At 37.9% G+C, this 15,750-nt stretch overlaps 1 protein-coding gene across 2 annotated transcripts in view; it reads right to left on the bottom strand.

The window, feature by feature from the left end:
- LOC100890634 overlaps positions 1–15,750 on the bottom strand; it is an 88,362-nt gene that overhangs the window by 37,652 nt on the left and 34,960 nt on the right. For both annotated transcript variants that reach the window (XM_030975324.1, XM_030975325.1), the window contains exons 8-10: positions 13,342–13,485; positions 6,050–6,192; positions 5,132–5,718 (exon numbers count right to left, since the gene is read on the bottom strand). In XM_030975324.1, the coding sequence (XP_030831184.1) occupies positions 5,132–5,718; positions 6,050–6,192; positions 13,342–13,485 (874 nt within the window). The remainder of the gene's footprint in view (positions 1–5,131; positions 5,719–6,049; positions 6,193–13,341; positions 13,486–15,750) is intronic.

Raw genomic sequence — 15,750 nt, 5'->3', positions numbered from 1 at the left:
TAGCATTAGAAGTGGGAGAGAGTGAAAAAGAGAGAGAGGGAGAAGGGGAGAGGGGCAGAGGGGCAGAGGGAGGGAGAGGGGGAGAGGGAGGGAGAGGGAGAGAAAAAGAGAAAGAGAGAGGGGAAGATGGAGGGAGAGAGAGAGGGAGAGAGGGAGAGGGAGAGGGAGAGAGAGGGAGAGAGAGGGAGAGAGAGGGAGAGAGAGGGAGAGAGAGGGAGAGGGGAGAGAGGGAAAGAGAGGGAGGGAGGGGGAAGGGGAGGGAGAGAGAGAGAGGGGGAGAAAGAGAGCAAGAGAGACAGAAGGGAGAGAAAGAGAAAGAGAGAGAGGGGGTAAGGGGAAGAGAGAGGGGGTAAGGGGAAGAGAGAGGGGAGAGGAAGGGAGAGTTGGGGAGAGAGGGAGAGAGAGAGGGGGAAGAGGGGAGAGGAAGGGAGAGAGGGAGAAAGAGAGAGAGGGAGAGGGGGAGAGAGAGCAGGGGAAGGGAAGGGGAGAGGGGAGAGAGAGAGAGAGAGTGGGAAAGAGAGAGAGGTCAGGAATTGAAGGGTGTCGTTCCACACCCCTTCATCATGAACAGGTTTCTTAATTATCAATGAGCTGCATCATAACATAACAAGCCTAGTTAAGATCAATGTAATCAACAACCTTCATTAGATGAATTCATACTTTGCAAGGTCAAGTTGGTGGAGGAGATGGGGTGCGATTTCACATTAAAAAATTATGCACAACATCAATAAAAAGCTTCCATGGAAATCATTAATGATACAGTACTACTTAGCCCATTCAAGACCAAACTAGAGGAAACTGTAAAAAGACAACAAAACTGCTGCCAATAGGTTTGATAAAGAATGCCTTAAAATTATATAATCTTGTCCCCCCTTAAAAGAAATTGATTTGTCCCCCCTCCCCCAACAAACCATGTTACACAGTTGCTTTCAAGAGTACAACTACATACATGCAGTGAAAGTCCAGTCAGTGAGGCTTAAATCTTAGCCTCTTTATTGATTATTCAACAGTAGACTACGAAAATATTAAGGAAACAGTCACTTTAATGAGTGAAACAGGCTACACTCTAACATTTTCGCTATGGACTCTTGGACAAGTGATTCCTACAGATTTTAAAATGTTAAATTTCCATTATCTTGTACTTTGACACTTTTACTACACCTAACATCTCCTTTAAAAAGTGCTGTCTTTTGCTACCACAGATGGGTACACTGAATATGACGTCAAATATTCATAGTTATTTTTAGGACATTTTTTTGCCATTCACAAAATTTGATTTAGCAAGGTGTTTGTTAACTATCCACTTATCTTGATGGAAGGGAAACACTACGCCACGACAGAATCTAGTTAGGAAGACTGTATTTTCTGCAAGATCTACCATAGTATTGCTAGATCTTGCAGAAAATACAGTCTTCCTAACTAGATTCTGTCGAGTATTGCTAGATAATCAACCCCCTCTGACTAGGCACAAAATCGTAAATCTAATTTGTTTTCTTCTTCCCGTCGTCATCAAGAGGTGCTATATACGTCTTACCGTCTAGGTTCTGGCAAAAGAGGGAGCCATCACAAATTTAGTATATGCTAGATTGAACCGCTCTATTTTAGGTGACACAGTCAGGTATAATTTGACAATCGTATGATCATTAGGAGTGAACGATCATTGACTTAATCCATGGCAGATTAAGAAGGGCAGGAGAACATATCTAAAATCTGTGTGTACTTATACTTCAAGATCAATATTTGCTGTGCCACCCTCTGTACTAAAGTTTGTGGACATTTTGTCAGAGGTTTAAAAAATTCACATCCTTCAGGGTAGAAATGTTGGATATGCCACTTTTAAAATTGGAAAATGCTGAATTCATTTCCATGGGCAGTAAACCAGATGTTTGCATTATACAAAATCAACTGATTTTATGAAAATACTTGCAAACATGCTCTTGTTGAAACTTACATTCCAATTAAAACCACCAAAGGTAGACAGAAAGTAGTATACAGAAACAAAGTTCGAGTATGGGTCCGATAAAAGCTCGAGCACAAACTTGTGCATATTGAATTATCGTTTCCTTTAAAACATCTGATCCAAAACTCACGATCCCAGGTATGATCAACTTGCGACCCTGATGCAGGCCTATGTAAGGCACTATTCTGCCTTGAAGCTGACAACTGCATATTCTGTGATACAGTACATATATAAAACCTCTACTTCAGCAACGATTGGCAACAAATTTGCCACAACAGAAGGCACGAAGAAAACTGAAGTAATATCCTCTACGACGTCGCAGAAACAGAAACCCACCTACATGTTAGCACTCCATTTACCCTGTCCCCATCGATGTGCAACACCTGCAAATTCTGTTATACAGACAACAAATCGAAACTCCATTACAGCAAGGATTGCCAACAAATGTGCCACAACACTATTCTGGAAGAAAACTGAAGTAATATCGTCTGCGACATCACAGGTAAAAAAAACACCTAAATGTTAGCCATGTTTTTAGCAGGAGAGGCTTCATACGTCAGCACTTAAAGCAGGGAGGAAAGGGGAATAAAATAGGAGAGAAGGTATACTATAACTACTGAGAAAGAAGCATGCAGCAGTGTTATAAGAAGCTGGAGTAGTGTCCCTCTGGAGTTGTACTAATGAAGTTTCCCAAACCTGAAACTAGAAAGATATACAGGCAACAGAGAGAGATATACGATCATGCAATGATTAAGGTAACGTGATGGTGTAGGTGAGAACCCTACAATTAGTACAAAAAGGAAAACCCAGGAGTCAATAACCTGGAGATATGCTGTATTTTCATTGCCAACATATATACAGAATGATGCAAGGTCCAAAAAGAAAGCCTGTAACAAGCTCAGAACAATAGTCTTTTGAGATCAATGTGCTTAATTACAAAGCCATGATTTCAAAATATATTTTGTCTTCGTATTGTTTCAATTTTCTCAGCAATGCTGCAGACTGTATTTCATCCTTTATCATTGCATTTAAGAAATTCATTCATTTCACAGATTTCCAATTAAAATAAGTTGATATCTTAGTTAGATCACATCTAGGATTAATTAAGCTCCAGGAGACATCATGTACTACCTCTGACTACTCCTAGAAACTTACAGCAATGAATATCACTTACCGATCAAGATATGTATTAATTTGTAATGTACTGCCAGGAATTACAATGACAATTGGTATCATTATGTACCTCAATGGGTTTCAAGAGCATTTATGTGTATTTTTCCTCTTGTAAATTAACCAGTGTATTTAGCTTTGATCCTCTTCTGATATATATTCTATTCCTACAAGAAGGAATATGCATTTTGAAATATTTCCTTCATATTGCACAAATCAAGCCCAAATAATTGATTCTATCTGATGGCAGTATGTGAATTTCTAATAAAGATTAAGACACTAGACATGATCTAATTAAAATATCAAGTAGTTCATGCAGTCTGCATGCATGATACATAGTTTCAGATGTATTTATATGATTAATGAGCATCATTCCATTCACTATGCTTGGTGATCAAATATCAGTGTTGTTGAAAGTTTTTTTTTTTTCTAAGCACAGCTTAGACTTTGCCACATGGATCATCTCATTCGTTAAATTCAGGCAAATGTCTGGCCTTAATTCAACCAAGAATCAAACCACCACTGTTGTCGACAGGCAAACAATTCATTCTCCCCAAAACACTACTTTTTCACTTTTGCATTCCCTGACTTTTTTTTTTAATTTTTAAATTCCAGCAATATAAATGAAAATTGTATAATGGAAGTGAGGTCATGCCAGCAAAGATATTTCATACATGTTTATGGATAATGTTACATACCCCAGAATATCTGAAGTACATTTATTGAAATACAAAACATTTTCAGCTATGATCCATATGACCTTCGTAAAGACCAATTTTACAGTATTTTAGATTCAACCCATTGTCTACTGGAACTTGGTGGTTCCTGTATTCACAAAGATCCCAAGTTGAACTTAACTCTAAGTTGGACTTAAACATTATGAAGAGCCATTTGCAGTCTTAAAATCAAATATATTCAAAAGCAAAAATTTAAGTATTTTAGACTTTTCATAAATTCCACATCGAAAACATGAAATCTCCTTGATAATAGAAAATATAGATGATTTGAATCAACATTTTATGCCTTTTAAAATAAATTTAACAAAATACTTCCAAAGATGCTAACAGCTTTTTATAATTGTTAAGTCCAACTTAGAGATAAGTTCAACTTAAGATCTTTGTGAAACACCCCCCTGAGGTGAAAGACCCACATGGATGCATCTAGGTAGGGAAGTGTTCTTAGGAAGGAGTTTAGGGAAGGACTGAAGCAATGTGGATTCAGTGGCCAGGACATGCAGGCCCTCTGGGATCTAAACTTGGAAACATGCACTGTTGGAAACTAGTATGGGTGCAGAGAACCATTACATCGATTTGAATGTAGTAGTAACAGTAACAACTAAATTATTCACACCCCTTGTAAAATTGATGTTTTTAGTGCTTTTCTTAAAGGTAATAAAGACCAGTATTGGAAATGCCCCAATTTCTAAAAATGAAATGGAAGTTCTTATTACCAATCATGTGAAAGAATATGTTTTGATTAATACATGATGATAAAAATTTTGCCGGGAAACCGCCTACTAATTGATATATTTGGTAAATAAGTATATCTATTGGTGTGTGAGAGATATAGGGTAGTCCCATATACATCTTTCTGTATATAGTGCTTGTAACTTTACGAAGAATGGGCCAAATTTCTTATCATTTTGATGATTCCAGAACCTTGCAGTACACACCAATACTTATATGCTAGATGATCAACCTTTTCTGATCGATTCCACAACGTTTCTTTCACAATGCAATCGCATGACCATTACTGGTCTTTACCTTTAACTCAATAAAAGGCGGACTGGTCGATTTAGGACCTTTGTTTAATACTTTTAGATATATATATATCAGGACAAATCAATTTTTCACATACTCAAAAAACAACACAAATTTGGTAGGGTATGAATGATTAAGTTGTTAATTGTGTCGTAAAGAGGCATTCTATAATATAAAGGATGTTGTAATAATACACTTCGTGTGCAGATACATGTTTGTGGGTGCCATGCAGGTGACTTACCTAACTGTGGGGGAGGGGGAGGTGGAAGGGGAGGCAGAGAGTCTTCTAAAATTAGAGGTATGTGTCCATTGTTAGGTGCATTTTGGTTGGGCGTTGGAGCAGTTGGCTTGTTCCCGTTGGCATCGGCGTCCAACTGCTCCAGGAATGCCGCATTGCTATTGGCTACGGTGGCCTCAACCCCATTCTCCAGCTTACTTTCAGGCACCGTCTCCAGCCCGCCGTTGATGTCGCCCCCGTTCAGCATCACGCTGCTCCGCGGGAAGATGTCCGAGAGGCCATTCTTGATGGACGACAGCGTGATCTTCTCCGGGCCGTTGCTCTGCTTCGTGTCGTCCGCGCTCGGGTCACCGTCCTTGCAGCTGACGATGGACGACGTCCGCAGACCGTTGTTCTCGAACTGCGCCCAGCTGTTCCGGTAGATGATGGAGAGTCTTACGGAGTCCGTGGTGGTGTTTTTGGTGGAAGCCGATTCGTCCATACTGCTCTGATCGCTGATACCATTTTCAATCAAGGAGTTGACCGGCCTATCTCCGCTCGATGAGGTGTCGGTCTCGAGTGTTGCTGAATTCCCGCTGGAACTATCCGGCCTATGGACAAAACCACTCATACCCTTTAGAAAAAGCTCGATTGTCAAAACTAGATTGCATAACCACAACTCCTTTGGTATATTTGGTATATATTTTATTTCATTCAAAAATTGTATTGCTAGTCTGTTATTATATTAAATGAAAATAACTTGAGACAATCAGTTGGCTTAATAAGGATCTTCCTATCTAGATGATGTACTCCCTGATATTTTGTGTACGAACGAACGAACGAACTTGATTTTACAGAACAGATATGGATTGTAGTTCTTTTAAATTTGAAACAATAAATATTTTGTTACTTGATTGATTCTTTGGACAATGGTAGAATTACCTTGAATCATCGTTGGATGGCCTATAATCCGTTATGAAGCTCTCAAGATGTTTGATGATCTGTTGTAACCTCGTGGCCGTCTTCTTGGCTTCACTGCCCTTACCATCCATGCCTCCCATCACTGAATTGAGTGCCTCCAACTCCTGTGCAGAGAAAGAACAAAATGCATTTTTTGGTTTTGTTATGGTAACAATAAGTTTTATGACACATCTGCAAGGTATGAACATGCAACACTTTCACTAGGCCTGTCCTCATCAGCTCGAGTTTGCCAAATAACCCACTATTTTCTCCTCCAGACCGATACGCTCATCACAAACTAGCTCGGACGAGCGCAAATTAGCTCGCTATTTCAAAAATTAGAGGGAAATTTTGGAAACAGACCAAGATTTCTCACGATATCTTCTTGACCAAATATCCCGCTAATTGCAACAGCGGGCTGATGAAGACGCAAATTAACTGGTTAATATGCGATCGGAATAGTTAAAATAGCGGGTTATTTGGCAAACTCGAGCTGATGAAGACAGGCCTACTGTTGACATTTAAGACATCTTCCTCAGAAGTGTACTGGCAAACTGAAGGTTTTTTGCTGCCAGTTTTAAGATCACCAAAAGATCCTGTTTATGTGATCATTGTCGCATATGTATATTAAAACTACCAGTATGTTCAACAATTACACTATCTCGATGCATTTGTTCAACAAAATGTGTGCGTAACCAATGGATAAACATTAACATGTACTGAAAGACTAAGTGAACAAAATTCTGTTTTAAATATAACATGAAATACTTAGTTCACGTAATTCAATATCACCAACTTATAATTATATTTTGCAAAAATAAACAAACAAGCGAACAAAACACTACTGTCATGGAAGTGTCAAATTCAGCTGACTTAACATGATCAGTTTGGTTTTGGTGCCTTGGTTTATCTTTTACATTTTATAAAGTAATAACACAACAGTAATGATGCAAGAGGTAATATGTACAATTGTAACATGTACATAGCATACCAACGATGTGTACAAAAATGTTAACTGACTTAAAGTTAAAGATGAAATGAAATGATGAAGACAAAATTAAGTCTCAAAAAGGTGCGGGATGAAAATGGAATACATTCCGCAGATGGTGAAATTTAATCTTACATAATGAAAGCTCCCATATCCTTCTCATTCATTTCTTTTAAATCTAATATGGGACATTTTCCTCCTTTCAAACTCTCATGTCACTTGAGGGAGAGAGAAATACCTACGGAAGCAATCTTCTCTCTCATTCCCTGCAACCAATGGCAACATCATAGAAATTTGAGGAGTTAGAAACAGTGGCAATGTCTTGTGATAACGCGTTACTTAAGCAAGAGCTACTGGTACGGTAGCAATTCTCTCAAACCTTTTTCTACTGGCCGGGTTAAGAGATTATCACAGGAAGGAGGAGAATGATCTCCTCCTCCTTTCTCTGTCACCTCCTGACATATTAGTGGTGATTACAACTGGAGAGAAGGCGAGATCCGGTAGTAATTCTCTTTCATATTTTGCAAGTTGCAACCAGGGGTAACATGCAACATACGAGAGAGAGAGAGAGAGAGAGAGAGAGAGAGTTGGGGGAGAGAGAGAGGGGGGGGGTAGAGAGAGAGAGAAGGAGAGGGAGGGGAGAGATAGAGAGAGAGAGAGAGAGAGAGAGAGAGATAGAGAGGGAGGGAGGGGAGATAGAGAGGGAGGGGAGAGATAGAGAGAGAGAGAGAAAGAGATAGATATAGAGAGGGAGGGAGGGGAGATAGAGAGGGAGAGGGAGAGGGAGTGGGGAGAGACAGAGAGACAGAGAGGAGAGACAGAGAGACAGAGAGGAGAGACAGAGAGACAAAGAGGTGAGTCAGAGAGAGACAGAGAGGAGAGACAGAGAGAGACAGAGAGAGGAGAGAGAGATAGAAAGAGAGAGGGAAAGAGAAAGAAACAGAGAGAGAGAGAGGGAGAGATAAAGAAAGAGATAAAGAAAGAGAGGAGAGACAGAGGCAGAGTCACAGAGAGAGAGAGAGAGAGACAGAGCCAGAGAAGCAGAGAGAGAGAACTCTATACAGTAGCAATTATTCTCTCTAATTTTCGCCAAGTTCCTCACAGGAAGCACTAGAATACTCCTCTTCATTTCTCTGTCACCTCTTGACATAAGTCTTGATTATAACTGGAGGGAAAGCGAGATACGGTAGCGATCCTCTCTCACTTTTTGCAACCAATGGTAACAAGAGAGGAGAGACAGAGGTAGAGTCACAGAGAGAGAGAGAGAGAGAGAGAGACAGAGCCAGAGAAGCAGAGAGAGAGAACTCTATACAGTAGCAATTATTCTCTCTAATTTTCGCCAAGTTCCTCACAGGAAGCACTAGAATACTCCTCTTCATTTCTCTGTCACCTCTTGACATAAGTCTTGATTATAACTGGAGGGAAAGCGAGATACGGTAGCGATCCTCTCTCACTTTTTGCAACCAATGGTAACATGCACCATAATTGAGAGAGAGAGAGAGAGAGAGACAAAAAGGGAGATAGAGAGAGAGAGATAAAGAGAGAGAGAGACAGACAGAGAGGAGAGAGAATGAGAGACAGAGAGAGGAGAGAGAGACAGAGGAAAGAGAGAGACAGAGAGATAGAGTAGAACAGATAGAGAGAGAGAGAGAGAGAGAGAGAGAGATAGAAATAGAGAGAGGAGAGAGAATGAGAGACAGAGAGGAGAGAGAATGAGAGACAAAGAGAGGAGAGAGACAGAGGAAAGAGAGAGACAGAGAGATAGAGAGACAGAGACAGAGGCAAAGACAGAGAGACAGAGAGAGACCTCTGTACAGTAGCAATTATTCTCTCTAATTTTCGACAAGATCCTCACCGGAAGCAGTAGAACACTCCTCATAGCTTGTTTCTATCTCACCTCCTGACACCAGTTTTGATTAACGACATCCTACCATCTGTCTCAACGCTTTCTCCCAAGTATTGAGCTTTCTCTTGCATTTTGTTAATCTTTTCATAATGAGGTGTGTATCATACTTTTAATGTGTTTCCTTCCAGAATTTAGGTTGGGTTAAAAATACTGGTTTGTTGGGAGGCGGATAGGCAAACGTGGCTTGAAGTATTAAAATTGTGATACACAATGTGTCACTCACTGATCACTACTTGATTTTTTTTTCTTCTTCCGGGTAACCATTCTCCCTCCTAGATTTCAGAACTATGCAAATTAAGTGCCTTCAAAAAGGATATTCAATAATTCATGAGTCTTTTATAAACCTTATCTCGCCTGAAGTATAATATTAATACTGAAATGCATTGCTTTTTGCATGTGTACCATTAAAATCAGCAACATATTTGGCTCAATTATAAAGACTTAATATTTTCACCCTCTTCCTGCAAACGAGTTCTAAAATATTCAATCTACAGTGCAAAAGAGTATTTTTTCTTTGCTTCACTTATATATAAAGTACCGTTGTTACCACAGCACTCTACCTTTAGCATGTGACTATGGTAATCCAGGAAATGTTGAAGACAGTTTTAAGGCAGCATAAATCCTTGAAGGATGAAGGATTTTTACCAAAATTTTGTTTGCAACATCCTGTCTAGCACAACACGTTTGATCTCTCCAAGGGATGTAGGTGTCTATTGTTTGAAGAAAATCCTCATTTTCAGCACTAAGTGATATGTGATATTCTCTATTTTGTTTGGTTTGGTCTGATGGTTTGTTTTACTTTGTAAGCAACCAGAGGACCAACGGCTTTAAGTCCTCTCCGAGGGACTTGGTAATAAGGATTAATGCCTCACCAAAGGGGCACTAGCGCATCGACTTGGTTTTGAACCCAGAGCCTCCCGGTTACGAGACCACTGGTCTACCACTGAGCCATCGCGTCTCCTTGTTCATACATATATATATATATATATATATATCCCCTTTTGTTTCTTTGAAAAAAGAAAATAAAAAGGAGAAGAGTGGGAGATTAAGATTGATAAGGTTGTGAGCAGATTACAAAAGTTGAAGAGTGTTTTTCTGAAGAAAAAGAATTGTAGGTTTTCCTCGGTAGAGTAGATCTAAAAAAGAATTTCAAATTAAAATATTCTTTCTTGAACTCTTCTGCTTTGACACATAAGAAAATGGAAAGGAAAAGAGTGGGAGATCAAGATTGAAAAGGTTGTGAGCAGATCGCAAAAGTTGAAGAGTAAAGAGTGTATTTCTGAAAAGAATGTCAGTATTCCTCTGTAAAAAGTTCTAAAAGAGAATTTCAAACTACAGTACCGGTATTGTTTAGTGAACTCATCTGCTTTGACACGTGCACTGTTCATATTCAGGAGAATAACATTTACTGAAAGCCTCAAACCATTAATGGAAACCTCCAGAGAACATTTGAACATACATATCGTTCCTATATTTTCACAAAGTGACGGTAGTGAGGAAAATCTGCACACAAAATGTATGCGATTTTCATTCACTACCGTCACTTCGTGAAAATAGGAACGATATATACATACATAATTACAGAATCGGTGCAACTACACTTTGAATCAATCAGTACATTCAGTTCAAGAGGATCAAACAAAAATATTATACTACGATTAATCCCCTTGAATGTATTGATTGGTTCAAAGTTTTGTTGTGCCTATTCTCTGTAGGTCCCCTGGTGAGGGAGCATCAATGGTTGAAAGTTTTCAGTAACCCTTAATCTCTTGACGATGAACTGTAGTATTGTGAATTTTTCTCACAGAACAAAATCCAGGGAAGGCTACAAATCTGTGATGTTGCTATCTTGAAAAGGGATCAGTTTATTCACCCCTGCATTCATGACTCAACCTGGAGCATAGTAGAATATCAATTTTGTGGCATGCCAAACATAGACGTGAGGATAAGACCATTAGGGTCGGCGCTGTAGTGACACAAGCAATTTGTTCTGTGAATTATCACCCTTGCTACTAGATGAATGTTAGATAGCAAAGTGGAAGCAGGATGAGATCGTGTATCTCTTTAGAGGAGCTATTTTCGGTGGTTATTAAAGTAGTGTGGAATTGAGAAACATTTTTTTTCTTCTTCAAATCAATTTTGGTCATCTCTTTTCCTCTATCCACAAGATAACTTCATTCATGGTAACGATTCTTGCATCAGTCATAGTTCTTTTGGAGAACTTCTGAAGATCATGACCCCTCCATTCTCATGGTATGCCACTTATGTTATTTATGACATAAAGTTTTGTCTACTTGAAATCACTTCAGGACTTTCTTTCTTAAAATTGAAGACTTTATTAAGTCTTTTGTCTGTGGATACACATCATGCCTTTACTTTAGCTCACCCTTAGCTCCCTATACAGTGCGTCCCAGAAAAAATGAAACCAAGAATTATTGATGTTTTATGATAACTTAATTGCATTTATAATTAATAAATGACACATATTTGTAAAGCTTAGATCCTCTTCTTTCATTTGATGCAACTCATATGATGCATGAAGTCTTTCGTCTTCTTTGTGCATGGCTGATCTTCAACGAAACAAAGTTAAGTCTTTTGTTTGTTGCTACGGCAAGCAGTCAGTAAAAACGAATTTGTTTAATCAAATTATGGAAATGCAAGCATTACTTTAAAAAAACAGAATTTTGTTATTCCTGGCTCATTTTTTCTGATTGAGGTGTCATATGAAAGGGCAGAAAATGAAGTTTTTAGAAATGTGATTTTCTCTTTGAAATTCAGATACCGCCTGCCAAATGACTTTTTGGTACCCTCTCTTCAAATTGTTTTTAATTACTCATGCGTGAAATATGCATCATATGAAAGAGGAGGATCTAAGCTTTACATATATGTGTCAGTTATTAATTATAATTGTGATTATTAAAGTTATGATAAAACATCGATAATTCTCGGTTTCGTTTTTTCTGGGACGCCCTGTATAGCACCCATATGGTTCAATCAATTAGTACCTAGTTACACCCCTTGAAGACAATCTTGACCCCCTCCTATCCTCCTTTACATCCCCTCCTAGCTTCCTGATAAACACCCGGCCAGTATCCCACACCCATAACTAGCACATGTGATCATTAAGGGTGTTCATTCATACACCACAGTACTCATCTTGGTGACATAGCCTGTAAACAGAGATGCTTTGGGTACCAACTTAGGACAGTAATGCTACAATTACGTTCATATTAAAGCCTATCTGCACTAGTTTGGCCAGGAGGGACTAGACCTCCCTGCGTGGTTACTGACAGGTGGTTATATCTCATCAAATCAGCTCTCAATTAACATCAGAAAAAGAGGATCATGGGGGACCAACAGGGAACCGCTTAGGCATTGTTGGCTATATAGAGGGCGCAAGTAGCTATGTAGCGCAGTGGGGCTTTAAGGACAGTAATGCCACAACTGAATGTATATTAAGATCAATTATTGTATCATTAGATACAAAATTTTGGACAAAAGTAACTCCATCACTGTTATCCCTAAGTGTTTATTGACATCTTTTATCTCATAGTGGCTGCCTTGCTAAAGCCAGGGTAATAATCGGGGCAGCGCCAGGAGCATCACAATGTGACAGACATGTGCGCTATATAAGAAGCCACCATCATTATCAATATCATTATAGTTCTATAAGTGTGTTAATCACCTTTTATTAGAGGGTTGAAATATTGATAACATCTTCAGATCTTGATCTGCTATTTACAATAACAATGATTTATAGTGCAAGAAGGCATTACATTCTAAAATGTAAACTCCTCTCTTTTAAACGGGTGCTATTATTGGATCTTATCTGATCAGGGAAAAGTATAAATTAACTAGTTTTCAACAAGTAGTCATTATGCTTGCAGCTTTATTCAGTGTCTTTGGCCTTGTGCATCTATAAAGGCTTGTTGAAATAAATCATAGTATTTTGTTCTTTGGTGAATGAAAGTGTAATATACTATACATTTCTGTATCTTATAACACAGAGCTTAGTGGATAAGGGTAGGGTCTTTGTTTGCAACTCTATTTAGGCCTTGGCCTTCTAGTTCTATTAAGGCTTTTTCCAGAAATATGATGTGGTATTAAAACGGCTGCAGTTTTTTTAATGACTTATGTAAAATATCCTTCACAATATGCCTTCATTTACACGTTTACAAAAATGCAGCAGTTTACCACATTTATCTGAACAAGCCGTAAGTTTTTATATAAATCTGAAAAGAAATCAAAACTTCAAACCAATTACCTTCCAGAACATTGCGGTTTCTGTTTCAAGTCTACATGAATATGGAACGAGAAAATGAAAAGTCAACAGAGTGAATCAAAAATATATCATATCCATAGAAAGATATTACACTTTACCTCGTAGTAGCCTTTGAGCATGGTATTGATGCTTTCTCTCTGTGACTTGATGCTTCCATTGGTGGTAACAGCACTGGTGTTGAAGCTATCATCTCCCAGGTTAGCCACAGACTCTCTCCTATCACCACACGCATAGCGAATAGCCTGAATGAAGCAGAGAGACACAGAGATCAAAGAATAAAAATCATAATTGTTCTGTTTCACGCAGTTTGGCAAATTGTGATGACAAGAAATGACACGTATAGAACGCAGACTGTCTAAAATCAAACTGTTATCAAACAGTAGAACCACTGTTAGGATATGGAGCTGTTATATGCCTACGCCATCTCAATAATGCTTAACAATGCTTAATGATAGCTACACTTTCATGCAGGTATGTTCATATAGATAAAAATTTAGATAAACAAACATCGCTAACTATTACCGGTATGCATTTTGTGTTACATATTTGTCTTTTCTTGGCACTACATTTCTCTAAGCCGCCTCCGCAAGAGGGACCATTACGGTTACAGTGATTTAGTTTGCTTTTCTCTTCCCCGGCAGCCAACGGATGCACTCAGAGGACCTCCAGGAAGATTGTGCATTTGTAATTGACATTCTCTTAATGTTTGTTTACTTATATTTACATTGTTATATTTTTTGTGAATTGCAGAATAAATAATAATAATAATAATAATGTATACAAATACAAATAATTGGTATAAATGAACTTCAAGAGCGAAATGTTAAGGTCTAAATCCTAGTATTATTCTAGAACACTCGTGCACCACTAGGATTCTTTAAACAAATTCTTGTTTCTATAACAGGTTTTTCTAAAATCAAATCTAGGGCTATATGTTTTGTTTTAATGTTACATATAGCTTTGCAATATTGTCTAAGGGAACAAATTTAGTAATGTATGAATCTGTTTCTATTTTTGAGACAAAACAAATAGCTATTTTTATCCAAACTTTCAGTATACAACCACACATTGATATTTTTAGGACAGAATTTGATGCCATTGGAATTTAAGTAGTTAATTTAAGTCTCAAAGGTATTCTAGATGACCACAAAAGATATCCATACACATCATGGCCCGAATTCACGAAGGAGGTTTATCGACAAACCTTGGTTTTCGTACGTCATATGACGCGTTTTACGCGTTTTTTACAAACCTGGTTTGTAAAGAACAAAAGGAGGTTTGGCGAAACAAAAGGAGGTTTGAGCTCAAACCTTGCTTTGTGAATTCGGGCCCATATCTATTTTTATTTTACACATTTACATGTAAATATCATCAATGCGTAGTCAAAATTTCTGAATCCTCAGTACAGTAAATAACAAAAAATAATCTGAAATTGAAACATTCAAAATACAATTTAAAAAAACTGTAAAAAAAGACATTGAAGAAAGAGAACATATTATAATAGGTAAGGAAAAACATTTGAACAACATCCCACATGAACAATTAAGGCAAAATAACCCAATATACATGTACACAGCAAGCCCTAACAAAAATAACATGCAATTATTAAATACACGTTACTTACTTTAATCTGAATAATCTCGATAGTCAAGCACGTTTCTACTAAATAATACATGATCTCTGATCATGTGACGTTTAGCCACATCGAATTAAAACTCCCAACAGAAGGGTTATTCACTTTAATTATCCACTAAGTACTCAAAACTATGTAGATGAGACCAACCAACAAAGTGTACAAAAATCCATACAATGAACCCATAATACTGAGAAATTCGCAAACCATTACATCCACACAAAACCTTTACATGAACCCTGTATTACCGCTTTTCCTCCGAATTAAAACATTAATTTATTCTCTCAATCTCACTCTCGCAGACTCACAAACTTTATGTTTAATCGGATTTGTCCATTGAGTGTAATTTTAGTGTTTTCAGTTATGCTAATAATTAGATGTATACACAAAGAAATTTACATTCTATTTCTTGAGATATAAACATTTAATCACTGATTGTTTTTTTAAATGATTAAAATATCACTGAAGATGACCAAGCCATAGAGGTCTACATAACAAGACTAATCATGTCCAAATATATTGTGTTTACCCCTTTTTTTTTGCAGCCATGTACACATTTAGATTCATGTTCATTTCCGGGCTTAATTTGATAGCACGATACTCTGAATATTTCTGATATTCTTCCAAATGAATTGCTACCCCCAAAACGATCTAACACTATGACTCACTAAGTCACTGTACACGTCTCCCAAATGGGCATTAATGATAAGAATGTTGATGGGAGCATAAATGACATTTTCTGTGATAATACCTGGGATAAGCTAGGAATTTAGTCATCCATTTACGTTTAGATTGATAAATAATGAAAGGATAGTTAACTAAATATGATCCAACAATTTGTATTTGACAAGTTCTTGGATAATACCTGAGACAA

This window comes from Strongylocentrotus purpuratus, unplaced genomic scaffold (genome assembly GCF_000002235.5).
Source record: "Strongylocentrotus purpuratus isolate Spur 01 unplaced genomic scaffold, Spur_5.0 spur5_scaffold_8, whole genome shotgun sequence".
In the NCBI taxonomy this organism is placed as follows: domain Eukaryota; kingdom Metazoa; phylum Echinodermata; class Echinoidea; order Camarodonta; family Strongylocentrotidae; genus Strongylocentrotus; species Strongylocentrotus purpuratus.
Note: the sequence above shows the minus strand (reverse complement) of the source record. Positions and strands in the feature narration are given on the sequence as shown.